This window comes from Eumetopias jubatus, unplaced genomic scaffold (assembly GCF_037043125.1).
Source record: "Eumetopias jubatus isolate StellerSeaLion01/CBP00866 unplaced genomic scaffold, mEumJub1_p1.0 scaffold_7, whole genome shotgun sequence".
NCBI classification, from domain to species: domain Eukaryota; kingdom Metazoa; phylum Chordata; class Mammalia; order Carnivora; family Otariidae; genus Eumetopias; species Eumetopias jubatus.
Genome location: NW_028274813.1, coordinates 134,594,749 through 134,622,094, shown reverse-complemented (window position 1 = coordinate 134,622,094; position 27,346 = coordinate 134,594,749). Strand labels below are relative to the sequence as shown.

The 27,346-nt window shown below is 53.0% G+C and overlaps 2 protein-coding genes across 4 annotated transcripts in view; one reads left to right on the top strand and one right to left on the bottom strand.

Moving 5' to 3' along the window:
* The window catches only part of IGF1R (insulin like growth factor 1 receptor), a 289,241-nt gene extending 281,641 nt beyond the window's left edge, over positions 1–7,600 (top strand). The window contains exon 21 of the mRNA XM_028122787.2: positions 7,174–7,600. Within this exon, the coding sequence (XP_027978588.1) occupies positions 7,174–7,555 (382 nt within the window). The 3' untranslated portion in view covers positions 7,556–7,600. The remainder of the gene's footprint in view (positions 1–7,173) is intronic.
* Positions 7,601–8,629: 1,029 nt separating this feature from the next.
* The window catches only part of PGPEP1L (pyroglutamyl-peptidase I like), a 42,600-nt gene continuing 23,883 nt past the window's right edge, over positions 8,630–27,346 (bottom strand). Inside the window, exons 3-7 of one of the 3 annotated variants that reach the window (XR_003612248.2) lie at positions 20,507–20,629; positions 19,237–19,475; positions 16,242–16,470; positions 15,761–16,147; positions 8,630–10,064 (exon numbers count right to left, since the gene is read on the bottom strand). Coding sequence is in view for 1 of the 3 variants with exons in the window: in XM_028122798.2 (XP_027978599.1) it covers positions 18,262–18,511; positions 19,237–19,475; positions 20,507–20,629 (612 nt within the window). In the remaining 2 variants the exon portion in view is untranslated. Of the gene's footprint in view, positions 10,065–15,760; positions 16,471–18,247; positions 18,512–19,236; positions 19,476–20,506; positions 20,630–27,346 lie in introns of those variants that run through there. The other 2 variants (XR_003612246.2, XM_028122798.2) reach the window with 2 other exon arrangements.

The following is a 27,346-nucleotide window of genomic DNA, read 5'->3' as shown; positions in this document are numbered from 1 at the left end:
GTCGGGGGCAGGGCAGGGACGGGCACAGGTAGGCGGCGATACACTTGGTTTCCACAGGCACGTTAAGGTGGGGCTCAGAGATTCTTCTGGATCCCAATGGGTAGAAGGGAGTTTCTCAGGACCAATTCTGGAATTTTCCAGAAGTGCTTTTCAGGACATGTTTGGATCCCAGAGGAGTGGTTGGTTGTCTCCGTGTCTATGTGGAAGACCCCTAGATCTGCCTCAAGGGAGCACTGCCTCAGGCTGGGGCCTCAGAGTGGCGGGATGGTTTGCAAATATGAGTCGGATACCATGTCAGCTGGGTACCAGGGAAACTGGCCTCAACAGTCGTGAAAGCGTCACTCATTTGAATCTCTCACCAGTTTCCTTGGGTCAGGAATCCAGACACAGGTGTGCTGGCCCCTCTGCTCAGTCTCACCAGACTGAAATCAGATGTAGGCTGGGGCCGCCATCATCTGAGGCTCTGGGCCTCCCTCTTCCACGCCCTTCAGGTTGTCCGCAGGACCTCAGCCCTGAGGCTGCGGACTGGGGTCCTTCCAGAGAGTGGGTCTTCTCCCACCGGAGCAGCTTCCTTCTTCAGAGCCAGCAAGAGCATCTCTCTGTTGCTTTTACCATTTGTTTTACCCGATTAAGCCACATCTACCCCCAGATAATCTCCCTTTTGGTTAACTCAGAGTCCACGGATGAGAAAACTAAAATAACTGAGTGAAATCCCATCATCTTCCTTAGTCCAACCCACATTCAGGTGAGGGGTTACATGACGCATTTACACCCGGGGCAGGAATCTTGGGGAGCATCTTAGGGTCTGGCTGCCACAGCTTGGGAAGCAGAAACCACTGTCTGTCAACAAACCACGGTTTTGTGTTTTTTTCTGAAGGACTTGGTTGCTACCAAGACTGAACCTCCCCAGCTCCACGTAGACGTGGGAGGCCTTGTTCCCATGGCCCTGACTGCGCAGCTGCAGGGCCCACGGGCTGGGGGAGACTCGGTGTAGCACCCCTGTGCTGCAGAGTACATTAGCTGGGCCCTATGCCCTGTAACTGCTGCTTCTGAATGTTTGTTCAGCTGAAGCCTGTTCTATCCCACAGACAGTTTGCACGGAATTAAGAAAGAGGACCCACGACTGCCATAGGGAAAGCAGCATCCTTGCATCGGTGTGAGTGTGTGTGTGTGTGTGTGTGTGTGTGTTGGGGGCAGGGGAACCCACTGATCATCTGAGCATGGGCCTAGAGTAGGAAATTTGCATGGTCCTAGACATGGGGCTCAGAGTAGGCCCACCAGTGACAGGAGACTCTACTTCTCAGAGGGCAGTGCATATGGCGGGGGCTGGGGGGTGGCTGAGACAGGGTGGGAGGCAACGGGGTTTCCCAGGTCCCTCGAGAACCTTCCCAATTAGCCTCTTCAGACTTCAGGACCCAAAGTTAGAAGAGACTCAAAAGGCACTTAGTTTAAAAGGAAAAAAAAAAGGTCACTTAGTGCATTTTCTTGCCTACCGTGGAAACACTCCCTCTCCCGACCTGTGCCAGTTTTTTATTACAGTACAACATTATCCCAAACCTAATAGTTTAAAACAACGATAAGCATTTGCCATCCCACGGAGTTTCCGAAGGCTGGGAAGCCGGGAGCGGCTTGGCTGAACGGCTCGGGCTCCGAGTCTCTTGGCCAGGGCTGCAGTCAGCAGAAGGCCTGACTGGGGCTGGGACCCACTTCCAGGGTGGCATACCCGTGCGGCCAAGTGCCAGGCAGTGGGCTTCTCCTCAAGCAGGGCTCAGCAGACGCTTCCTCTAGAAGGGCAGAGAGGAAATATTTTCAGCTCCAGGGGCCTATATGGTCCCAATGACAGCCACTCACCTCTGTCATAGCACCAAAGCAGCCACAGATACCATGTGATCGAGCCATGGCTGTGCCCCCACACAACTTGATTTGGGGATACTGAAGTTTGAATTTCCCATAATTTTCACGTCACAAAATATTATTCTTATTTTGATTTTTTTTCAACCACTTTTAAATATAGAAACCATTCTTAGCTCCTAGGGCTTACAAAATCGGCCCGTAGGGTAGATTTGGGCCATGGGCGCCTGTAGCTTGCCCACCCTGCCCAAGAGCAAGTGATTCCAGGGCAGAGCAGAAGCCACAGTGGCCTTTATGGCCTAACCTCAAGGGGCAGCCCTCTGTGACATGGTGGATTACAGGGGGCATGCATACCAGGAGGTGGGGGTCCCCGGGGGCTGGCTACCACAGCCCACTGACTCCCAGTTTCTCTCACAGGTACTGTTCTGTCTGAACAGTGTAGTCACTCTATTCTTGTCAGCCCATTAAGAGAAAAATCTTCCTTCAGAGCAGAAATCTAAGTAATGGAGTATGAGGAGTGATGCCCACTGAATTTGCATCCAAGTGTCTGGTGCAGAACAGAGGCGGTGGCTAGAACCTGGGGTGTTGTGGCAAGCTTAGAGACAGACCGAGAAACCAGGTGTGTGTTTCGTTCACGTGGTTTGGGGGTGGTGGGAGGAGAGGTATTGTTTTTTGAGCTTTCTCTTTGACTCAGATAAGTGTTGGCCGCTGAGAAACTTGTGGGACTCCTGAAGTTGACCTACCTCCTGGTGACTGGAGTTTTGATATTAATTTAATATGCCTGGGAAGCAGCCCACCTGCCATGGGAAAAGCGGTAAACTTCCTGTTCCCAGCACGGAGTGACCAGGAAATTCACATGGAGAGGTTACCGTTGGATATTAAATGTTTAATTCACGAGGCATTTCTGCTTCGCCATCCAGAACCCCTGTGGCAAACTGTTCTCCCTTCTAAGAAGATAACAAAATGAAAGGAGGCGAGTTGGTTGTATGGGGAGTGTCTGTGTTGTCCTGAACTTACTGATGAGCTTAGGTAAAGGAGTGTTCTGGGAGCGGAGTTCTTTTGTTACATAGGCACTGAAAGAACGGACTCCTGTTTGTCCCAGAGGAGAGGAGAGTCGCCGAGCTCTTGGGAGTTGCCCCAAAGCCCTGCTGGGCCTCCAAGTGGGAGAGAGACCACTTCAGTTGTGTGGCTCCAGAGGTCTGAGCGGATCCCAGCAGGGTAACGTGGGGGGTGGGGTGTGCAGTGGCTGCTGGGGGCCCTCAGCTCTGCATCAGCATCTTGGCGATGCCCACAAGCAGTTGAAGTAGGCTCCGCTGGAGTGGCCAGTAGTCCCCATCCCCTCAACGGCGCCGTGTGCTTAAGGCTTTAGAGGAAAGGCTCCATGGTCCAAGCCACAGAGAGTCTAGGCTTGCGAGTCTAACACCGAGACTCGGTTTGAGTTAATTTAACAAGTGGCACGAGATCAGATTTGACTTGTGGTTCGCTGGTGGTTCCGCATTTTAAAAGGATGACAAAGCCTATCTCACATCTCTGTACTTACACCACGAATATCCTTGAGCCCCTCTGGCTACATGCTGACTGCTGACACCCCAGAGACGACTGACTGTAAGGCATGGTCCTAGCTCTCAGAAGTCGGGTAGCAGGGCTGGATTCTACTGCTGCAGGACAGATAGAGCAGAGGTGTGCCGGAGTCTAAGCCCTGGGCCAAGAAGCCAAATGGTCTTCCATAAAACTTCCAGTGTCACACGTTCAGACCCTTGCCAGGGCCAGTCCTCAGTACACAGCACTCAGGACAGAATTTGAAGTTTCTGGCCAAGAGAGTCACCAACTCATAGATGAGTCTGGAACAGTTTCAGTAGACTCTGGTGGGTTTTGCAGTTTTCAAATGCACTTTTTCCTCTTGCTGATTAAAGCTCCCTCCTCGCTGGTGATCCTGTGCTGGTTTTGTGGGAATCGGGTGCTGGAGTAGAATCCAAACAGTCAGGAATGGCTGTCCTCGCGTGGTTAGCCGTGCTGCGACCATGGGCTGTCCCACGGTAACTGGGCCCTGCGTTTGATCTCAGCCCAAAGACAGAGTGGCGTGGGGTGAGGGGTCAGGCAGGCCTGCTGTGTCCCCCTGCCGGCCCAAGCTGAGAGGAGGCTCAAGGGACAATCCTGGCTGTCCCCAGGCTGCCAGGAGGAGGTGGAGAAGGGGCACACCCAGCCCTTCCGGGCCTTTCTGGAATCTAGTCTTTGTTGCAAGGTGGCCGCGTGGACTGGGCTGCCTCTCACGTCTTGGCTTGTGCTCACAACCTGCGTGCATGTCCAGCAGGGCCGAGAGTAGGGTGGCAATCTGGAGGCCCCTCTGTATGCAAGATGGGAGGGGGCAGGCCAGTTGTCCCTCTTCCCTCACGCTGCTCTCTGGGGTCACACATGTCTCCCTTAAGCGGCTTCACCGCAGGGCAGGGCAGCAAGCAGCTCCGGTCCATCTCTTCCCCCACCCCCGGGGGTGAAGGGGCTGCGCACCCCCCCCGGCCCCCACAAGGGGGCATTCAGGAAAGGACAGCTCGGCCTCACCAGAGCCAACTAGTTGTAAAACATGGGGCTTTTTTAAAGAAGAGCTTTGTCAGCCCATAAATCCTTCTAGAGTCTACTGGAAAGTTTTCTTGTGGAGATAGTGTAAACAAGGTCTTGAATCCTACAGAGTGAAAAAGACTTCCTTTTATGGGCAGCCCTGGAAGGGCTGTGAGTGGGGCCTCACATGGTCGTTTGTGCTATTGTCACCCCGGGTCGTTCCCCTGCTGGCTGGTGGCACCTCCTCAGCACCCCCGCCCCCGGCCGCAGCAGCCCTGAGCCAGGGCCCGTCACCCCATCACGTGCTCCTGGCCCTGGCCCCCAGCCGCGCTTCTAGTCGGGGATGGGTCGGTCAGCCAGAGAGGAGAGCGCGGCGGAGCCATAGAGAGGGGCCTCGTGTACTGTTCGGGGGGGGGGGGGGGGGAGTCCTTCTCCCCGGGCAGTAATGGGAGGTCAGGGAACGCAGGCTTGTTTGCCATCTGACCCGAGGCAGGAGCTGCCTGTTTATCAGTGCAAATCCCCAACAACACTTGTGACTCGAGGAGAGGAACCGGTCTCCTGGGGGGCGGGGGGGACCACGGTGGTTCTTGCTGAGGCTGAGAAAGTGCCCCTTTCCCTGAGGTAGGTGGTGGTCAGAACCCAGCCCTGCTCTTTGACCGAGCTCTCCATCCCACTCCGCCCTCGCTGTTGGGACAAACTGTGTCATCTCTTGGGGCTTCCACTTCTTCGCCTACGCAGTGGGCATATAGTCTCAGGCGCCGGCCCCCCGGACTTGTGAGGATGAAAGCAGTCGGCACGTGTAAAACCCCGTGCGCCGCCCCGTGTGCGTTTCGGAGCGCGGGGGGGCAGAGGCCAGTCCTGGCCCGCGGCTAGCGGCTGGGCTGAAGGGCACGGGGCTGTGTTGGGAGGGGAACATCCAGTTGGTCTTCACATTTCGTCCAGATCTTTTGCTGCCAGAGCACAGGTAGCAGACGTGTTCGATATAGGGCCACACAGCGAATATTTTGGGCTCCTTGGCCAGTCTCTGTTCCAACTACTCAACTAGAAGTTGGCCCCCCTTGAGAGCAGCCACAGACCTATGAACACATGGGCGTGGCTGTTCCAGTAAAACATGATTTACAAAAACAGCAACACAGGCGGAAAGCCTGCTCCTGTGCCCACCCTCCCTCAAGGTCATGTCGCCTTCCCTCCAACGACCTGACACCTTTTCCCCCAGGTCTTTGAAGGTAGCTGGCCCCGTCAGCTTAGGAGCTTTCTGTCTGCAGGCTGGTTTCTGTGTCCCACTGGCCTGTCCCCTGGCTTCTTCCCGGGGCCCAGACAGAAGCAAATTATCTGTCAGTCTAGTGGTCAGCCCGAAGGCTAGAAGCCAATTTGGGGTGCTCTGTGCTTCCTAAATATGGGGAGTTCCATGTAGCCATTTTTATTGAAAAGCATCTCTTCAGCTAGAAGGGCCACTGGCCAGTCCCTTCTCGGAACTGTGGCCGCCTCCGGCTCTGGGGCCAGCCTGGATGTTTGCTCAGTCACCCTCCTTTCCACTCCCAAGGTCTACGAAGCTGGGTCTGTCTGCATTGTGGGTTAATCAGAAGCATCCCCTCCTCCCCCCCGGCCTCCCCGAACTCTTGTCAAAGCCCAGCCACCCCCTGCCCAGGTCAGCTGGCCGCACCACCTCATTCCTCCTTTCTCCTTCCGGCTCTCGGGGGGGCCCCTTCCCGTTGCCAGGAAGACTCCCAGTGGTCCACTTGGCTCTGAGGGCTTCGCAGAAGTTTGGGGCCCAAGTGCCACTGCGGTGCAGCTGGTGAGACCCAGCGTGGGTGTCACGCTGTGTTCGCTGCCTGCCCTGCCGACCCCTGCCGGCCCCTGCTGCCTTGGTGGGCTCTGGCTGCAGGTCGTCACTAGGACTGTCACTCAGTTCGGAGGGGCAGCCCGGATCGGAGGCCGGGCTGCGTGTCGCGGCACGCGCAGCGGGCAGGCTGGCCGGCGCTGGCCAGGGCCCCGGACGACTTGGAAGGCGCGCTCCTGCCGTCTGTTCTGCAGGCCCGCCGGCCTGGCCGCAGCCACTGGGGGAGGCTCAGAAACAGCAGAGGCGGGATTAAAAGAGCGCTCACCGTCGGGAGAGCTGCCATCTGCCCTAACCCTTACTACGGAAACACCAGAGGTTTCCTGCACTCTAATTCCGGAAATAAGGTTCCATCAGTGGTTATAAGAGACGCTTTAAATAGAATACTATGTTTTTATTTCTTTTTTAAAGATTTGTTTTAGAGAGAGAGTGGAGGGAGGGCCAGAGGGAGAGGGAGAGAGAGAATCTCAAGCAGACTGCCTGCTGAGCGCAGAGCCCGACGCGGGGCTCGATCCCACGACCCTGAGATCACGGCCTGAGCTGAAGCCGAGAGTCGGATGCCCCGCTGATGGTGCCACCCAAGCACCCCTGTTTTTATACCTTAGCATTGTCACCATAATACCTATGACGACAGACGGTTGTGTGAACCTGGAGTTGTCCTCCCCGGGAGAGGAGCACTTAGGTCTAGTCCCCCGGAGGGTCCTGGGCCCTGGGTAAAGCGAAAGCCATGGTGGGACGTGAGACGGGAGAAGCTGAGGGCCCCTCGGGCCCCCGAGAGAGAAAGACCCGAGTCTCAGGGGGCAGTGCCGCCTGCAGCGCTCCCGTGCCCACGTATCATGGGGAGACCACAGCAAGTGGCCCGGGACGCTGCGCGGCCACGGCCACGGCCACCGTTGGCGGCGGGGCGCATCTCCTGTCTGTCTTCACCTCAGGTTTGAACTGATGCGCATGTGCTGGCAGTACAACCCCAAGATGAGGCCTTCCTTCCTGGAGATCATCAGCAGCATCAAGGACGAGATGGAGCCCGGCTTCCGGGAGGTGTCCTTCTACTACAGCGAGGAGAACAAGCCGCCTGAGCCCGAGGAGCTGGACCTGGAGCCCGAGAACATGGAGAGCGTCCCCCTGGACCCCTCCGCCTCCTCGTCCTCCCTGCCACTGCCCGACAGACACTCAGGACACAAGGCCGAGAACGGCCCGGGCCCTGGCGTGCTGGTTCTCCGAGCCAGCTTCGACGAGAGACAGCCTTACGCGCACATGAACGGGGGACGCAAGAACGAGAGGGCCTTGCCCCTGCCCCAGTCTTCGACCTGCTGATCCTTGGCTCCCGATTCCCGTGCAGACAGTAATGTGTGTGCACGCTGGGCGGCGGGGGGGGTGGGGGGGTGGGGGGGGTGGGGGTGGGGGGGGAGGGGGAGAGTCCGAACAATCTATCCACAGCCTCCTGTACCTCAGTGGATCTTCAGGCCTGCCAGTGCTGCCCATGGAAGACAGCTTGTCTGCAGTAAACACATTTGGGGTGTTCCTTTTTCCAATATGCAAGCAGCTTTTTATTTCCCTACCCAAACCCTTAACTGACACGGGCCTTTAAGAACCTTAATGACAACACTTAATAGCAACAGAGCACTCGAGAATCGAGTCTCCTTACGCTTTCCCCGTCACTTCTCTCAGACCTGTCTCCCTCCCTCCCTCTTCTCTCTCTCACCTTTCTCTTTCTTTCTGCTTCCTAATGGAAAAACCTTTGCCCAAGCCCAGCTGGGACGCCCTTTTGATCAGAGTGAGGAACTGGCTGGCCCTCCCTGTGGCCCCACATTGCCCCCATAAACACCTGCCTGTCACCGTAGGTCTTTATAAAAACAACAAAAACAAAAACCACGTTGAGACGGAATTTTTTTAAACTATCTTTCACCTTTTTAGGGACATACGAAATTGTAAAAGGGCCATCACTCATTCAAGGTTGTTACCATTTTAATGCTGCCAAATTCTGCCAAAACCCTCAACTTCCTCCCTCCCGGTCCCGGCACTTTTTTCCTTGTTTCCAGAGGCATGGGGCGAGCATGGTATCTAGTCCCGCCATTTAAGAGCCACGCTGAGGATGCACTCCATCTGATCGCCCCTGGTGTTCTTTTCCAGCCTTACGTTCACACAGGTCTAGTTGCTTTTGAGTAGGTTATTATTTGGGGGAAGTGGACAGAATGGGATTTTTCTCTCAGTGGAGACTGGGAGAGGCTGAATCCCCTCTTCCCCAGCCCCACCTGCTAGCCCCCGGGAATTCTGGAGAAAACAGGCCCTGTCGAGAGCCCGGCAGACAGGCTTTGAGGAAAGGTCGTCCATGTGCCAGTCTCCTGTTCCCCCACTTCCCCCCCACGCCCTGCTCCCGGCCCCCCAGGACACAGATGGGAAGGGGTTTCCAGGGACTCAGCCCAACTGTTTATGCAGGTTTGCAAGGAAAGAAATTCAAACACCACCACAACAGTAAGGAGAAAAGCAGTAAATGGATTCAAGCTTTGTTGGCATTTTCTCTGTTACTAGGACTTCTTCATGGGTCTTACAGTTCTATGTTAGACCATGAAACGTTTGCATACACATCGTCTTTAATGTCACTTTTATAACTTTTTTACGGTTCAGATATTCACCTATACGTCTGTACAGAAAAAAAAAAGCTGCTATTTTTTTTGTCCTTTATCTTTGTGGATTTAATCTATGAAAACCTTCAGGTCTACCCTTCTTCCCTTTCTGCTCACTCCAAGAAACTTCTTATGCTTTGTACTAGCGTGCGTGACTTTCTTCCTCTCTTCCCAGCAACCGATACTTCTATAACATAATTTGCCATGAACTGTTTGATGCCTTTTTATAAATACACCCTCCCTTCCCCACTCCCCCTGCCCGTTAGTTACGTTCTAACCCGGAGGCTCTGTGGGCACGAGGCTGGCGAGGGCAGCAGGTGGGCACCCCCAGGGGGGCAGGCCCTGGCATGCCGGCACCCCACTCCTCAGCCTGCTCTCACACAGCGCTGGAGTCTGGTACAGTGCAAGACATGATACAAACTCAGGTCAGAAAAAAAAGGTTAAATATTTCGCACATCCTTGTTCAGTGTGTATAGTCACCCTCGTTGGAAAGTCTCACCTTCTCTTTCCCTCACCTTTTGGTTGTGACACACATATATCTATTTTTTTAATTCTTGGGTACAACAGCAGTTTTAACTGCAGAAACTAGGCATTTGGATTACTATTTTTTTTAATGGATATTTAATCCTTCCATCCCATGAGAAACAGCTGCTGAGTCCCAGGGTGCAGCAGAGCGGGCTCCACCAGACCCCTCTGTGGCTCCCACCACCACCCTCCAGACCAACCTACCTGTCTTTAAGAACCTAAAAATCCCCAGGCACCTCCTGGTGCTGGCGGGGAGGGGGCCGCAGGGGCAGCCTCCTCGGGGCGGCAGCAAGCCCCCCCCCCCGCCAGGTCTGCCGGCCTGAGGGCCCTGGTCGGGGCGAGCACTGCTGCAGTGGCCGGGGAGCCCTGTGTTCACTCCCGGGGGACCAGAGCCCTGGCGCTGGCTCGCTTTTCCTTGGCCAGGAATCCAAGTCCTCGGGGCCCGGGGGTCTTGTTTTGTTTAGTTCTTAGCACTTCTCACCAGAGTGATGACAGCACACGAGTTGCTTCTGGGATGGAAATGTTTGAATTATGAGTAAGAACAAAGCTCAAATATGACGATTGCTAGTTGTGACTGGAGATTAAAGGCGAGAAAGCCAGTGCGCAGTGCTTTTCTGCTTGTCAGTAGCTTCAGGCCTACGACTTTCTCAAGCCTCTGTCCCATAGTTTTTTCCCTTAAAAAAAAAAAATGAGAAAAAAGAAAAAAATTAAGAAGGTATTATATGTAGGAGTTTTCTTTTAATTTATTTTGTGATACCAGTTTCAATCACTGTAGAGAAGCCCCATTATGAATTTAAATACTGAGAAAAGGGTTGTGTGTGTGTGTGTGTATGTGTGTGTGTAAGACAGGACAGTTTTGGGTTTTTTTGCTTTTGTTGGTTTGTTTTGGTTTTGGTTTTCAAACATTTATCTACCTCACTCTTATTTTTTATATGTGTATATATACACAAGAATACATCTCACATTTCTCAGCACCTGACAACATGCCGTTGATACTGGTAACCTCATCTACACCACAGGCCACATGCACCAGGCGAGGCAGGGAGAGGCCAGGCTGTGTCCGGGGTCGAAGCAACACTAATACCCCCTCTCCACTCACGTCAGACAGCTTGCCTTTTTCTGAGATGTCTCGTTTTGTGTTGCTTTCGTTCTTCTCCTAACTTGGTTTCCTAAGAGGTTGTGAGGTGTTAGGATTTCCTTCCTCCCGGCCTGGGGCGCCCACACTCTGCTGGGAGGCGAGCAGAGGCATGCAGCGGGGAGGCCGCTCGGCTGCCCCCGGGCTGGCTGGCTTTGAAAGGGACTCCGTGCAGCTTGAAGGACAGACAGACTCTGTCATTGGAAGAGCACTCGTTTCCTAGGCTGGAAGGACAGGAAGGACCCCGGGAGGGGGGGTCCCCCCCCCGTCAGTCTCTGGGTTAGACTCCCACTTGGAAAGGTGCGATGTTTGGATGTGAGCCGCTACTCTGGCCGCCGTGGGCCAGGCCTGCCCGAGGTGGGATCGTGCCGTCGCTGCGCTGGGTCAAGTTCAGTGGTGCAGCCACATCAGTGCTTTTGAGGGCTCGGTCTGCCAGGCCTGCGGGGGAACGCAGAGGTTCCTGACCTGCAGGCCCATTCAGGTTGTACAGAGGAGACAAGTGTCTGCCCCCGCCCCCCCCCCCGGACTGTTCCTCAACTTCACCCTCATCTCCTCCTCCCCCAGGGGAAAACAGAGACCAAACCTTCGGGCTGGAAAGGGCTGGTGGAGGGTGCCCAGCCTCCTTCCGGGGTGGTGTGTCTCCCGCCAGGGCCGCACCCCCATCCCGCCCTCCCGCTGCTCACAGGGGTGGAGGGCGCATAGCCCGACTCCAGCAGCTGCTCCCCCAGGCCCTGGTGACCCCATCCGGGAAAGGTGCTGGGGGTCTGCCCAAAGTGGGGATGGCTCCTTTCAGTTCCAGCACCACGGTTAAGCTCAGGAGTGCGCTTCCTCCTGCGAGAACACTACCCTCTTTTCCCAAGGCCCCTGGCATCTTAAGGTCACTGAGAAATACTGTTGGATCAGGGTTTTCTTCTTCCACACTGTAGGTGACCCCTTGGAATAGTGGCCGCTCCTCTTTTGCACATACCTACCGGTTTCCACAACTGGATTTCTACAGATCATTCAGCTGGTTATAAGGGTTTTGTTTAAACTGTCCCGAGTTGTTGGTGTCCCTTTGTTTTTGTTTTATGTAGGTGGATTTTCTTTAGGTAGAAAGAAAACACTAATAGTGTAGTGCCCATAACAAATGCTTCAGAAACACTTAAATAAAAGAAAATTTTGCTTGTGTGATGGTGCAGTCATTTTACTGGACCAAACCACCCACCTTGACTATCCTAAGGCATCATCTATCCACAGTTCTAGCCTAATTTTGTGCTGATTTTCCCACCTCTTCTTGATTTTTTCTCTCTTGTATGCTCCAAGTAATCTAATCAAGCTGAGTTGTGGCATTTTCCATGCAACCTCCTTCTGATAGCAGCTCACACTGCTTGAAGTGACGTGAACCACTGAGGCACATCATCGAATTGATGTGCGCATTAAAACATTAGCACACACAGCCCTTCCCTGAGGCAGCAGGAGCTGGTGTATTCTGGAGACACTGTCGAACTTCAGCTGTGTGAGCCCCAGACCACCCCAGCTCTCCTTTATGGGATGTCACGACATTTGACACACAATTGGAATGAGCTTCCTCCATGGAAGATAGAAGACCATGTTCGTGGCCAACACTGGCCTCTCCTTCCAGCCTGTTGCTTAGGACTTGGGACATTTTGATGGGAGGAAACGTGGCTTGGTAAAATAGAAAAAAAGTGCTTATTGTGGAACCACCCGACGGCAAAATGCTTGGCAGGAGGTGACGTGCTTTGGTTGGGATAACAGATTGACGAGCCAAGTACGATGCCAAACTGTAGGCCAGTTTGTTCCACCAAAGCCTCTCTCTCAGCAGCTCACCTCCACAGGCAGGAGGCTGTGCGTGATGCAGGCTGCTGTCGTGGCAAGGTCACACGAGCTCAGATCGGTGAGGAGGTTAGGATGCTCGGTCCAAGGTCCGCAGCTGTCACTGCTGGGTCCCCCTATGGTGGCCGATGTCAACGGCAACTCCTTTCCAAAACACAGGCACCCTCCAGTTGGCAGTAATGCTCCACAGTATGCCTTAGCCCATTCCAGCAGTCCCACTAATACATGTAAGGTTTGGGGTTTGTTCTTTTGTTACTGTTACTTTTGTGTTTGTCAGCTGTTTTTTTTATTTCCTGGGCTAAGCAGCATTGGGAGATACGGACCAGATCCACCCTGTAAGCACCAGTGATGAAAGTCAACCTTTCTTACTCCCCTCTGACTAGTCGGTGGTACAAATGAGAATTTCAAGAGAGGATGTTGTCTAGACTGAACCTCTGTTGCCAGAGATGCTGAAGATACAGACCTTGGACAGGCCAGAGGGTTTCATTTCAGGCCTCCAGCTTAGCTGACTCGTTGATCACTTAGAGAAAAAGCAGACTGGACACTCCTTGACGGTGGGATGATGAGACAGTAGGAAACCACTGTAACCGGGTCATGACGTGAGGCCAAGCAAAGACTGGCAAGCAGAAGGGGAACGGGGCTGGGAAGAAGTGTGGGCCATGTTTTGAACCTGATGGTTTCTGAAGGTATCAGACCACATCAAGGCTCAGCAGTCATCCGTGGGCATTTGGTTTTGACCAAGAAACCGAACATCCTCCTTTGGACACTGTTGTCACAGAGTTCAGTGAAATCGGTCAAGACCGCGAACTGCACCGCACCCGTCAGTTGTCAGTTCTGGGGCATGACTTTAGGGTTTTGTTTTATTTTGTTTATGCAAGAACATAATGATCACTCATCTGTATGTCCACGTTTGTGTGTGTCCACATCTTTCTGGTAAACATTGTTCTAATTAGTCACTCATTAGCGTTTTCAATAGGGCTCTTAAGTCCAGTAGATTACGGGTAGTCAGTTGACGAAGATCTGGTTTACAAGAACTAATTAAATGTTTCATTGCATTTTTGTAAGAACATAGAATAATTTTATAAAATGTTTGTAGTTTATAATTGCCGAAAATAATTTAAAGACACTTTTTTTCTCTGTGTGTGCAAATGTGTGTTTGTGATCCATTTTTTTAGGACACCTGTTTCCTAGCGAGCTTTACAATATGCCAAAAAAAAAAAAAAGAAAGAAAAAAGAAGAAAAAAAAAAAAGGATTTTTCCCTGACCCAGGCCGTGGTTCACCCTCTTTTCCCCCCAATGCTTTGTGCCCTAGTTTATAACAAAGGAAAGATGATTTAAGAAGTAGTTCTGTATCTTCAGTGTCTTGGTCTTCCAGAACCCTCTGGTTGGGAAGGGGCTCATCTTTGACTGGCCATTTCCCTTGGGAGTGTAGCTACTCTAACAGACTGAAGGAACCTCACTGGCCAAGGACACAGCCGCAGCGAGGCAGCCCAGCGGTGCCCGTGGTGCTGCGGAGCCTCCGGCGGGTTGGGCTGCTTGTCGCCGCTGTGGTGCGCTGCCTGGACAGGGAAGGCCTTGAGGGCACAGCTGATGGCTTCACAGTGAGCGCAGCACACAGCCTTGTCACACGAACGATGACGATTCTGGCGCACACGGGCCGTTCGCTTACATGCCTCAGGTCGTGATTTGCGCTTTGTTCTAACAAGGAAGAGACCCTATTTATTTTATTTAAGGCAGAACACCGAAGACACATTTTTCTAGTCCAAAACAAGTCCTTTTAAGTAAAAACGACACACACACACAAATGTGTTTCAGTTGGACTCTATTTCCTCTAGCTCCCAATGGATTACTGGCCATGTCTCTACTTCTCCACAGAATCTCCATCGGTAGAAACATCTGGATGTTTTGCACTACATGGGAGAAAGGTCCAGAAACAATTAGGTTTTTTTTTTTTTTTTTGCGTTCAACTGTTCATTCAGGTGTTTGGCGTTGCGTAGACACAGCCACAGGTGGAATAGTTGCTTGGCAAAAACACCTGTCTGCTTTCTAAGCCAGCGAGGCTGAGGGGAGAGGTTTGCCAGAGTATGTCTACCTCTGGGACAAAAAAAAAAAAGAATCAAACCAGAAGGCGCAATGGAATGGATGCATTGCAAATAATGCATTTTCTGAGTTTTCTTGTTTAAAAAAAACGTTTTTTAAAAAAGTAAAAAAAAAGGTAATAACATGGCCAATTTGTTACATAAAATGACTTTCTGTGTATAAATTATTCCTAAAAATAAATTCCTCTGTTTATATAAAAAAATCAGTAGATGAAAAAAATTTCAAAATGTTTTTGTATATTCTGTTGTAAGAATTTATTCCTGTTACTGCGATATACTCTGGATTCTTTACATTATGAGAAAAAAAAAAAGAAACTTTGTCTATTTTGAATGGCTGAAGCTAAGGCAACTTTAGTTTCTCTTACTCTGCTTTTTTCTAGTAGGTAAAGTACTACATGGTTTAAGTTAAATAAAAGAATTCTGTATGCATTTTTGGTCTCTGATTTGGTCCCCTCCCTTTCTGGAAGAATCACCACGCTTCTGAGGCAGGGAAGCCGAGCCGCGTGTGGCGTGTGTGCCCACACATGTCGCTCGGCGCTGTTCTGTGGAAAGGCTTTGCTTTGCTTTCTGACAGCTGAACCTTCCAGCATGCAAACTGCTGGTGAAGACAGGGAAGCTATTCTGTTTCTCACTCCACTAAATCAGCTCGAAAATTTGAATACATAAGATATAGAAATCTGGACTTCATTTTTGACTGATCTGTAGACTTTTCCTGTATCCTCCACTGACAAAAGTCAGGCCGGGGCAGGTTTGCTATAGATGACTCTGGGGCAAAGGACTCACACTTCACATTCCCCTGTCCTTGTTGGCACCTCGCAGCCAGCATACCTACCCGGGATGCGGGGCAGAACCAAGCGAGCACACACAGGATGTGGCTCCCTGGAGGTGTTCAGAATGTTACTTTCTAGCTGATGATCTTGGCCTGTCCCGGGGCCTCTACAATCCAGCCATCGTTTTATTGCCCAGGGAAGTGGCCATAGTAAGAAATGAGAAATGTGAATATATGTTCAAAGGAAGCAAGTTGTTAAGTGTTCTGGAATCAGACCAGAGATGCACAGACACATCGGGAAGGCAAGCTGACCATTTCACTGGACTTGGATCACAGGAAACTCTACTCCTGCAACAAAGTCAGGCCACCGTATAAAGGGCTGAATAGCAAGGTGTGGGCGGTGGAAGTAAATCAAAGGCCACAGTTATTTAAGATCTGGTGAGTCTCACAAATATTTGGACCTAAAAACAAAAGGCCTTTCTAAGGGAGAGGGCTCTCGCAAGCTCTTGGTGTTGCCCCGGGGTTTGTGCTCACCGTTGTCACGCGGTGGCTGGCGCTCGACCTCAACCGTCACTGGATGACGACTCCGGGCAGGCTCAAGGCTCATTCCCTAGGCTCGGACGGGCGTGCGGGCTGCCGGTGAGGCGGGCGGCCGAGTGGCTTCCAGCCAGCCGCGCCGCACTGGGCACCTGTCCTCCGCCGGAAGCTTCTTCTCAGGATGGAGGTGCTGGGTGGTCACAGAGGCCAGTGCCTCCCCCCACCGTGCCACTCTGAGACCACAGAGCCAGCCGGGCTATCTCCGCCTCCGCCCTCCTCACAGGTCCAGCTAGCAGCCCAGACCCAGGAAGGGGTGTGTTTGCCCCGTACGCGCTCATCGCTGACCGACTCGCACATCCATTCTCTCAGCAGGTGTTCACAGCTCTGCACAGGAAGGGTTTTTATTTGTTAGAGATGAGCAAACACACAGACATGCCCAAGACCCCCCAACTATTAAGCGACCAACCCAGAGTTCAACCTGTTGACGCTGGGTCAGCTTTCAAACGGACCCCGACCCCCCGCGGGCCAGCCACAGGTAAACAGGCCCCAGTGCATATGCACGGGGGACGGCAGGCCGCCTGGACCGGGAGGCGCGCGGGCCCTCTGGGGAGTCCTCCTCAAGAACACCGGAGGTCGCACAGGGAGAGATGATGGAGACGTTCATCAGTTCATCAAGAGGGAGCTCGGGCCTCCTCGCGGGATGACATCTGAAAGTTTGTAAAATGTGTATGGCTTGAAATAACCCTGAGGCCCCCTGCTTGCCCCTGGCCTGCGACAGAAGCTACAATGGGGGAGGGGGACAGGGCTCCGGGCGGCAGGTGTTTGCCTACAAACACAGAAGGATCTCTATGCTAACAACCCTGCAGCCGGACCTACACATGCGGGCCATACCACCCCACCCCACCTGGCTGGCTCTGATCAGCTCCAATGTGACTCTGATCTGTCCTACGTCAAAGAAGCCAGTTTCATTTGCAAAAGGGGTCCTGTAGAGCCTGTACCAAAGGCTCAAGTATGCTGGAGAGCTATTGATAAACCAAGCAAGGCCTGCCTGGTTCCTTTGTTATTAAGTTGCAAATGCTTTTCCTTCTAGTGTAAGAATCTGGACACTAAGTAAACAATACTTTTTTTTTCATGTAATTAAGTGAAAGTGATAGCTGTGAGCACAACACCGTAACAAATTTCCCAGAGCTTAGCCACTGGCACCTTCCACCCCTTCCTCCAAAAACCAATGTATCTCAATGCATATTTGCCCCAGAAAACACGAGACAAGCAAAACCTGGCTTTGAGCAGCTTGGCACAAGAGCCAGGGCAGTGTTTGCTCAAAGGCAACATGATAGCTGAAAAGGGGCGATTCTGTTTCCAAAAAGTAGGGATAACACCCAACATGGCAGAGAAGCCAAACCCAGCTATGATCCCTTGCTTGAAGACCAAACACTACTGCTAGGAATATAAAATAGAGAAGCTGCCATGGAAAACAGTATGGCGGACCCTCAGAACCTTGAACGTAGGAACACCTTATGATCCAGCAATTCCCCTTTTAGGTATAGAAACAAAACAACCGCAACTGGGCACTCGGACCTATTTTTTTTTTTTTTTTGCACACCAGTGTACACAATAGTAGTACTCATAATAACCAAAAGGTGGAAGCAACCCAGTGTCCACCAAAGGATGACTGGATAAACTAAATGTGGTCTACACATACAATGAAATATTCCTCCGTCTAAAAAAACGAAATTCTGACACATGCTACAACGTGGATGAACCTCGAAGACATTATGTTCCATGAACTAATAAGCCAGTCACAAAAGGACAAATAGTGTGATTCATTTATATGAGGTCCTCAGAGTGGAATAATGGTTGCCAAGGGCTAGGGGAAGGAGGGGGCGTGTTGTTTAATGGGGACAGAGTTTCAGTTTGGGATGTTGAGAAAGTTCTAGAGATAGATGGTGGTGATGACTGCACAAGTGAATGCCCATAAACACTGAAAAATGGTTAAAAGGGTAAATTTTATGTTATGTATTACACACAACTTTTTAAAAAGAGTAGAAAAATAAAAACCAAACACTAGAGACTCAGGGGTCAAAAGCTGCACGCAGCACCTGGATGCGTGAGGGTGGAGGCCAGGGAGGGGGTACCGAGCGGCCGCTCTGCATGTTTCCCCCTGGTCATAGATCAACCCATCACAGGCAGCTCTGCCCAACAGGTCTGCAGTCTTAGCAATCTGGGCAGGATCCCACAGGCCCCTGCACGGTCTTTTTAAGAGAAAAAAAAAATTACTAGGATTTCATTTTATTGTCATGAAAACCATAACTGAAGCTAGTTAATCCCTTGTGAAATGTCTGCCTTTCAGAGTGTTCTTTCTTCTGACAATAAAATAACCCTTTGTGATTTCGTTGGGCTAATTCAGAGCTTTTTTCCCTCTGTGTAAACTGTTTTACAAGCCATTTTTTAAAAGTCTCTCAAAGCACACTTGAACTCTGCACACAGGATTGAAACATTTAATTTTCTCCAAAGGAGCAGTCCCCCAATTGGTTCCCCCGGGCTGGAATCACGGCTGTTGAGTTTTCTGCAAACCAGGCTTTGAGCTCAGGCTTTCTCAGCTCCTCCAGCATGTCCTGGATGATGACTTGCAGGGCTTTTCCCAGCAGGCTGGCTGGGAGCCAACGGGATAACGGAGGCACGTGGATGAGTGCCGCATACCCATTTCCATGATGCAAAGACAGGTAGTAGGTGTAATCGCAGACATATCTGCAACCACATGAAACGCCGTGTTACTACTCCCCGGAAAAGCCTCTAACCCCAGGGAAATGTAAGCATAAGGGATAACGCAGCATCCCCAAAACATGAGAAGTTGGACTGCCACCCAGGGAGATTTAGGTTTTGTTCTTCTGCCTCAGAAAGAAGAGTTGCTGGGAATGAACCGGGGAGGGACTGATTTTTGGTCTCAGGGTCCCACAATCAGCAAGCAGCAGAGCCTGGAAAGGGACCAGATTTTCAAGCAACTAGTCCAGAACACCTTTACACCCCAAACCCCTCTCATTCGTGTCTACTGAGTCACTTGTTCATTCATTCTTGGGGCGGGGGTGGGGAGAAACTACTTCCTGGCGGTCAGAATTTGGAGGAACCAAAGCAAATTCATCTCTATGTGGGGCTAAATCGGAATAGTTAACTCACAACTTGGGACGCAATAAAGAAAAACAAAGCATCCACAAAACATTAGTGGCTCTCAAAAACATGCCTTCCCATCTCTTCTCTATCCACGCACCAAGGGCCGGGTGGGGTCGGGGGGGTGGGGACGACATCTTGGTGGTCTGCAGGAGCCGCCCTGGGGTGCCACGGCGTGAGCAAGTGCCCAGCCGGACCGCAGAGGATGGCCTCCCGGTGCGGAAGGGGGACATCTGGGGAGAGACCCTGTTCAGAGGAGGCACTGCGGTCGTTCCCCCTCCTCTACCCCCCACACCCGCGGGACGTACCTGCCCGCATCTCGAGAAAAGGTCACCTCCACGCCCTCCACGTGGCCCTCTACGCGCTTGCTCACCGCCTTCATGCTGACCTCCGACGCGATCACTTCCGGGCCATCCGGAAGGCACTCCCCGCGCGCCGGCCGGAAGCCCCGGATGTCCGCGTCCCGGTAGCCCCGGTTCTTGGCGCACTGCTCCAGAACGATTGCCTTGGCGGAGGCGTCCAGGCCGATGTGCACAGCGAACTGCGTCTGCACACGCGGCGGACGAGAGATTAGGGAAACTGAGGCCTGCTCTGCTCCCCGGATGTGGCTGAAGGGCCAAGCCCAGAGCGAGCGCAGGGGTGCAAAGCATCGCAAAACCCAGATCTGGCACACAACCTCCGGGCTTCCCCGCTGACCTCCCCTAATGGATGTGCGGGAATGAAAAACAACTGGATAGAAACCCATGTGGCATTTAATTTAACTAGTTTTATAGGGGCAAATATTCTTGCAGGGTAATGTATTCCCCTTCTTTTCCCTGGGGGGAGGGGGTCCCCTGGTAGCTAAGACTAGCACGGGAGCAGCTTAGCATTTCTGGGGAATCTTCCCTCTCTTGTATGAAACTCTAAAAAAGGAAGTTAGTAACCATGTGATAAAATATTGTTAGGATTTTTTGAGCTGATGATTTTTCCTCTTTGAAAAAACAGCTGTGGAGCATATTATCAAAACACCTGGGACAGTTGTCTCAACGGCATGGTGGTGTGTGTTGTGTTAATCTCATCATCCTGTCTTCCTAGTTTTTGGACATTTGTACCAGTTTTTTATATAATGACTCTGTTCAGATAAAAAAGGCTGGGTGTGATGAAGATGGGACCTCTCCAGACGGGCTGCCCGCCAACCGCCCTGCCAGGCCCAAAAGGTCCTTGTCTCTTGCTTCACCTCACAGGCAGCCTGCCCTGCGTGGCCGTGGCTGGGACCTAACCCAGGGGCCTGTCGGTTGGGTGGAAACTATCTCTGAGTCCTGGCGAGGAATAAAGATTCCATTTATTGTCCTCCTTCTCTCTCTCCAGAATCTTCTTCCAAGATCCACTCTGTGTTTCAGCTTAAACTTTTACAAACAGACCCAGAACCTTAGAAAATTGGCTGGGACCTTATTGGTGGGACACGGGGGCGGGGTGCACCCCTCAGCCATCAACCCTAGAACCAGGGTCCGGGGGTCCACAGGCTCTGGGGCTCCACCTCGTCATCTCCCCCCCCCCACCCCACCCCCCAGCTTCACTGCCTCCTCAGCCATCATTTACTTGCGGTTGAAGGTCTTCCCAGATTCTGGTGACCCTCTGCTTCACCTCCCTGTAATCTACAGGTAGCTGGAGAATCCGCAGCTCCACCTCCATGTCACTGTTCAGGCCCAGCTTGGACAGCTCCTGCAGAAAGAAGCAGGTAGACTCACCTTTCTTGATGGAGGAGTGGGGGAGTCCCTGAAAAGCTAACACTTGGGTCACTCACTCTTTTCCCAGGGCCCTTCTGTGGGCCTGGACCCTGCCCTCAAGGAGCTCACATGATGGTGAGGGGCCAGCAGGAGGGTCACAGTTCCTGCCCCTCAAGGCCCCGAAAGCTTCTCCCATTGGGATATGGGTACCCCGGTGGCATATCTGACCCAGCCTGCTGATCAGAACATAGTCCCCAAAAGGGATGCAGGGCAGATGGAGAGAACAGATGGGAGTGAGCCAGATGAAGCAGCTGGGGAAGGGCGTGCCAGGCGGAGGGGCTTCAGAGACCTGGGGGAGCGTGAGCGCCTGAGCCTTTGGGAAACGTGGTGTGACTTGGCGCTGGGCAGTGGGCGTGGGCCGGGGGAGGCCTTCTTCCGGGTGTCCTGCACCTCCAAGGACAGAACGTTTAGCACCCCTGGACTCTGAGCTGAGCATTAACTGCCTGTAGCACCCCCAGGCATTTTAACAAGTAACCCACCACCACCAGTGGTGTATCAGGGGGCACTGCGCGTGGGTAAGGGTGGGAACAGAAGCTAGAAAAGTCTGTGGAAGCCCGACTGCACGCTCAGCTAGAGGTTGGACTTTAGTTAAAGCAAAAGGGAGCCATCAAAGGATTGTGCGCGAGGAGCTAATGGGTCAGAGCGGCCTCCTGAGAGGATGGAGGTAGAAGTGGGCTGGGGGCTATCCTGAGGATGACTTTGGACATGCTGAGTATGAAGGGGAGGGACCTGGTTCCTTGGCTTTGTGTGTCTGGAGCTCACAGAGAGGATTCTGGGAAGACAGTGGCACGTCAGGGCTGAAAAACATGGGTTTCGGTGAGATCCAGACAGAGTGGTGGAGGAGGGGGTAGGCGGAGAGAGGAAAGAAGGGCTGTGGAGAAAACCCAAGGTCAGGGAGCACCCTCCTTCACAGGTGGGAGTTTGGAAGGAAGAAAGCTAGGGAGTGAGATCTTAGGCCTGTGCTATTTGCGGTTGGGAAACGTTAAGTCGGGAACCTAGAGGCCAAGTCCTTCTCCTGCTCCGGGAGCTGTGCTGGTCACCAGGATGGTTTTGGTTTTTCCTGCCTCCCTTCACTGGCAATTTAGGACCTCTCTTTTTCCTGCCTCCCTTCACTGGCAATTTAGGACCTCCAGGAGCATGCATCCTGGGACGGAGGTTGCAGTCGGGCTTGTCAGACCTGCCCAAAAGTCATAGAGGGGACAACCCAAGGCCCTGCCCTGGGCTTCAGAGGAGACAGGCAGGGATGATGGGCCCCCATGCAGGTCAGTGTCCACTGCTCTGATGGAGGATGGCACTCCTGGCCGACTTTTGGTGTCTCAGGTCTGTCCTCAACCAGCTCGGCCATCCTGAGGTGCTCGGCTCTGCCCACCGGACACCCGCTCAGAAGCCCAGTTCCCCTGCCCGGCTCAAGCTTTGTCGTCTTCCAAAAGAAAGTGCCAACATCACATCCGCATTTGGGGCCTGAAGGGGAGAATTCATTTGCCTGACTCTGGGGGTGGGAGGCGGGAAGGAGGGCCAGGTTACGTGGGGCGGGGGCCTGGAGGCAGAGCTTCCAGGTGGACATTCCAAGGGCCAGACAGACCAAGGGGGTTCCAACTCCTGTGTCCCCCTCCCCCCCCGCCCCTTGAGCCCTGTCCTGTGGGGAATGAGTGAGACGGGAGCAGGGAGGCTGCACAGGGCCTGGCCGGCCCTCGGAGGCTCCCAGAGCAGGCAGGCATCACCCGGAGGCCACCTTTGCCTTTGTCATGCGGGTGAGGGGGCTGTGGCTTGGCTCCAGGCTGCTTCTCAGAACCCAGTCATCTGCAAAGCGCTAGTTTCTTCTTCTACTTGGTGGGGTTCTCACGGGGTCTGGCTCTGAGCAAAGCCTACAGAGGAGCCCCAGAACCAAATGGAGTTGTCTGGGAATCTGCTTTCAGAGCTAACCGCCCCCCCCCACCTCCGAGAAGCGGCTGTAGCCCAGTCATCAGTGGAAATGTCGAGTAATTATCACTAAGCCTGCAAAGACACGATGCCCAAGGGATGGGGACATCCACCCTGAGCCAGGCAGGCCCAGGCGGGCTCAGCACCCAGCCGGCTCGGTCGTGACCGGTCAGAGACTCCCCTTCGCAGAGCAATGCGGTTCCGCTTCTGGATTGGCACATGGAAGCCCAGACCAAAGCAGGCCGCAGCGGGGGCCCCCTCTTTTTGCTTTTTCCCTACCTCAGCTTTTTCTTGCCACCCACCTCACGCCAAGCCAGTTGAGAGGAGAGGAGAGAGGAAGCAAGTCCCTGGACATCCCATGGGTCTCCCAGCGGCTGCCGGGGTCCCGGGGGGCGGCTTTGGGGAGCTCCCTTGCATGACTTTCCTGTGGCTGTCGTAACAAAATGGGTGGCTTAGTACCAAACTTTATCACCCAAGCCTGTGGGAAAGAAGTCCCAAATCCAGGGGTCGGCAGGGCCGTGCTCCCTCTAAACCTGTAGGAGGAGGACCCCACCTGCTTCTTCCAGCTTTGGGGAGCCCCGGGCAGCCCTGGGCCTCCCCAGTGTCTCTTCATGGTCTTCCCTCGGAGTCCAGGTCCCCCCGTTTTATAAGGACGCTCAGCCCCTGACCCCATCTGAGGCCGCGATGATGGCACCACCCTGGCCAAAGCAGAAAGTGCCGGGAAGCCGAACTGTCACCCTCCTGGGAATCCCCAGAGCTGGGGTGGGATGAACGGCATTTGACATTCGACTTGACACCTCTGTGTTTTTGTTCTTTATCTGGAAAACGATGCCCAGGAGATTAAAGCATCCCGCTTCTGCTCATCGCATGTTGCCTTTCAAGCGGCCCACCCGATGCCCAGGCGCACCTGACTGCAGGCTGGTGCTCGCATGCCCCCCGTGGGATCCGGTGGAAGTCGGCAGCCAGGGCCCAGCTCCGTGGCCGGCCCCAGAGAAACCACAGCACAGGGCACACGGACACGGACTCGCGTGGAATAAATACAGGTGTCACGTGCTGCCTCCCGTCAGCTCAGGCCGTTTGTTGCCACCCAGTCAATGAAGAAAAACTTCTAGTGTCTAGAGACCTTTGGATATGAGAGTTGCACACAAGGGATTGTGGACCCGTTCAAACTTGAACTGGTTCAGGTGGTGCCTTCAGTGTCTTCCTGGCGTGTGTTCTCTTTCTAACTAGCATGTCACCCTCTTCTTCTTTCTCCCCAGGGTCGTCCTGACAAGGGAAGAGCCTGCAGCTTGGTGGGTCTGCCCTGTCACCAGTGACTCTTTGCAAGTGCAGAGCCTCCCCTGGGAGGAGGTGACCCCTGCCACCCACACCGTACGGCTGGAGTCCGGAGGCCTGCTGGGTCCCCCGGAGCCCTTCGAGCTGAGGGAGGGGCGGGGGCTGGACGACTGCTAAAGCCGACAGGGGACACAGGACAGACGGGAGAGCAGCTATACCTCCACAGGCTGCCGGCCTCGCCTGGGCCCTGGCCAAGCCGCCCGGGTGACCCTGGGAAGTCTGCGGCCACCCCAAGGTCACCAGGACAGGTGGGGGATGGTAGAAGTCTAAGCGGGTCCTGCGGACTGAAATGTGTCCCCCCCCCAACATTCATAGGCTGAGGCCCTACGCCCCAGTGTGACGGTGTTAGCGGACGGGGCCCTTGGGAGGTGATAGATGAGGCCAGGAGGGCGGGGGCCCCGGGATGGGATTCGTGTCCTGAAAGGAGAGGAACACACACCAGAGCCTGCCCTTCTCTGCCACGGGAGGACACAGCCAGAAGGTGGCCATCTGCCAGCCAGGTGGAGGGTTCTCACCAGAAACCGAATCTGCCGGCACCTTGATCTCAGACTTCCCAGCCTCCAGAACTGTGAGAAATAAATGTCTGTTGTTTAAACCACCCAGGCTATGAAATTTTGTTATGGCAGCTCGAGCTGACTGGTAACACAGGGCTTCCGGTCGGTAATGAGATAGGGCCCAGCTGAGTCTCAGATACATGCCCACTCAGCCAGCCAGCTCCTCATGAAGCTTGAAAGGGCCACACCCAGCCTGGGACTGCAGTCAGAAGCTGACCTGGGATATTGAGGACACTTTTCTAACTTAAAATCATCAAGAGAGTCTCCAGGCACTGCTTCACGTGGATAGTCCGCTCGCTCTCTCATTCTCTCTCTCTCTCTCACACAGACAGACACAGACACACACACACACGCTTGGTGTCCTGGCCCACCTACCCCGTGCCCATGGCAGACAAAGGCATTTTACAAAAAAGAAGCCAAGCTGGTGCTCATCACCAGCCTCAGCCTAGAACGATGAGGGCCCAGGGCAGAAGGGGGACACAGATAGAGCCAGACCCCAATTACAAAGCCACAGGGAAAGGCATGGGGTCAGGAAGACGCTGGTTTGAGACCCGGCTCTGCCACCTTCCACTGGGCATGTTACTTAGCTTGGGTGCAACTCAGTTTTCTCATCTGTGAAATGGGGAGAATGAAAAGTCCAAGGAGTTTTCACAAATATTGAAGGAGGGGATTCACAAAAAAGTGTCCAGCACAGTGCCTGGCACACAGTCTGGACTTTATATGAGGGATCACTGCTTATAAGTATTAATTATAATTGAGAAAGTCATGCAAGGATTTATTTATTCTACTAAAGTGACATTTAGTAGAATTTGATGAGCCTGGGGCCTGTCAGAAGCAGTGAGTCAAACATTCTGCATAAGCAGAAGGCAGGCCCTCTCTCTGCCGAGAAGGGCTGGTTGTTTTAGCAAAGAGAGTGTAGGTTCTGTGCAAACCTGGAGGGAGCCGGGGGTTTGTGCTTCCTGGACTGGCACACTTTCCTAGCTAGAAGTGCACAGTGTTTTGTGCTCAGGGAGGGGAGAGACAGAGCCTGGCACAACCACGCTTACCATGGCAGAATCCTGGGTGCTGTGCCAGCCAGAGAAACGACAAGGCCCAGCAGGACACGGAGCGCCCAGGCAGGGCCCATAATCCCTCAAAAAAGCCTGAACCTCACCAGGTACAAAGGTCCTGGAGGAGCAGGGAGCCTGCCTTCTGCCTCCTTCTCCCACGCCTTCCTGTCTCCGTGTTGCCTGAAATCCGGTCACCAGGAACTCATGGCAGTTTAACAAAGGGAACCGAAGGGAGGGAAAAAGACACCAGTTGCTCTCTGAATTTTTTCAAATCCACCGAGGCTGGGGCACCAACTGGTGTTGTAAAAACAGTTGCTGTTTTTCCAAAATATGATTGCTTCCCCTATCAGATGAGAGTTCAGGGCTAGTACCAGCAAGCAAGGATGCGTCTCTTCATTCACGCAAGCAAAACTCCCAGGAGCCTGTAGCGCTGTCCTCTGCTCCGGGCTTGGCATGTCCTGGCGGGTCACATTCTTAGAGGACACACAGACTAGAAACGGGAGGTGATGACAGGATCCTGGCGGGAAGGAAGGGCTGGGTTGGGCCCCCCCTGGGGTCCAGAAGCTGGCGGGGGGCGGCGGTAAGAGAGAAGGAGCTCAAACCCTGCCTCTTCCACTCCCAATTGTGTGAGTTTGGGCAAGTCATCAAAACTTGCTGAGCCTCAGTTTCCCCATCGGTAAACCACAGTAAAACGGGACCTCCTTCATATGGGTTGCTGTAAAGGTTAAGCTGTACACGTGGAGTTGCAGTCTGAGAGGGCTGCATGGAGGAGGGGCTCTGACCAGGGCTTGGAGGATTAGTAGAATAGTGCCCGGGAAACCAAGAGTGAATCTTGGAGATGTGTGCAGACACTTCTCTCTCCCTCCCTTTACAATGAATTTATTGATACAGGGAAACCCCTGAGAAGAAATAAGCTAAAAAAAAAAAAAAAAAAATCAGGATCTCAGACTATTTCCTGTAGCTATTCATGGAAACATACTGAAATGGGTATCCCTTGAAGGAAGAGTTAGATTCTTTTATTATTATTATTATTATTATTATTATTATTACTGTAGTATAATTGACATATGTAGGGGCAATTCTTGTCTTATTTTTTTTTTAAGATTTTATTTATTTATTTGACAGAGAGAGACACAGCAAGAGAGGGAACACAAGCAGGGGGAGTGGGAGAGGGAGAAGCAGGCTCCCCGCTGAGCAAGGAGCCCGATGCGGGGCTCGATCCCAGGACCCTGCGATCATGACCCGAGCCGAAGGCAGACGCTCAACGACTGAGCCACCCAGGCGCCCCTCTCGTCTCTTTTTATAGTCTTCTTAAGATTTTTACAATGGGTATGTATATACTATTTTTCTGGTTCTAAAATCTTAAAAAAAAAAATAGTTCGCTAATCAGACTAGCTGCTTCTGGAGAATGCTTGTTGTGTAGGGCACTATGCCCAGCACCTCATCAGAACCCTCCTGATGAAGTGTTAACAATGCCCCCATTTTACAGATGAAGAAACTGAGGCCCAGAGAGGCTACAATTAAAAGAAGGGAGGAATTCTGGGAAGAAGCTACAAAGGAGATGTTAGCACAACAGTGGGGTCAACTGTTTAAGTAATTTGGGGAATCATAAGTGATTTGGGAAATCTTGGGATTCTTTTTAAAGGTCAGTCTCCAGGCACCAGGGTGGCTCAGTGGGCTAAGCAGTTAGGGTCTGCCTTCAGCTCAGGTCATGATCTCAGGGTCCTGGGATCGAGCCCCGAGTCAGGCTCCCTGCTCAGCGGGGAGTCTGCTTCTCTCGCCCTCTGCCCCTCC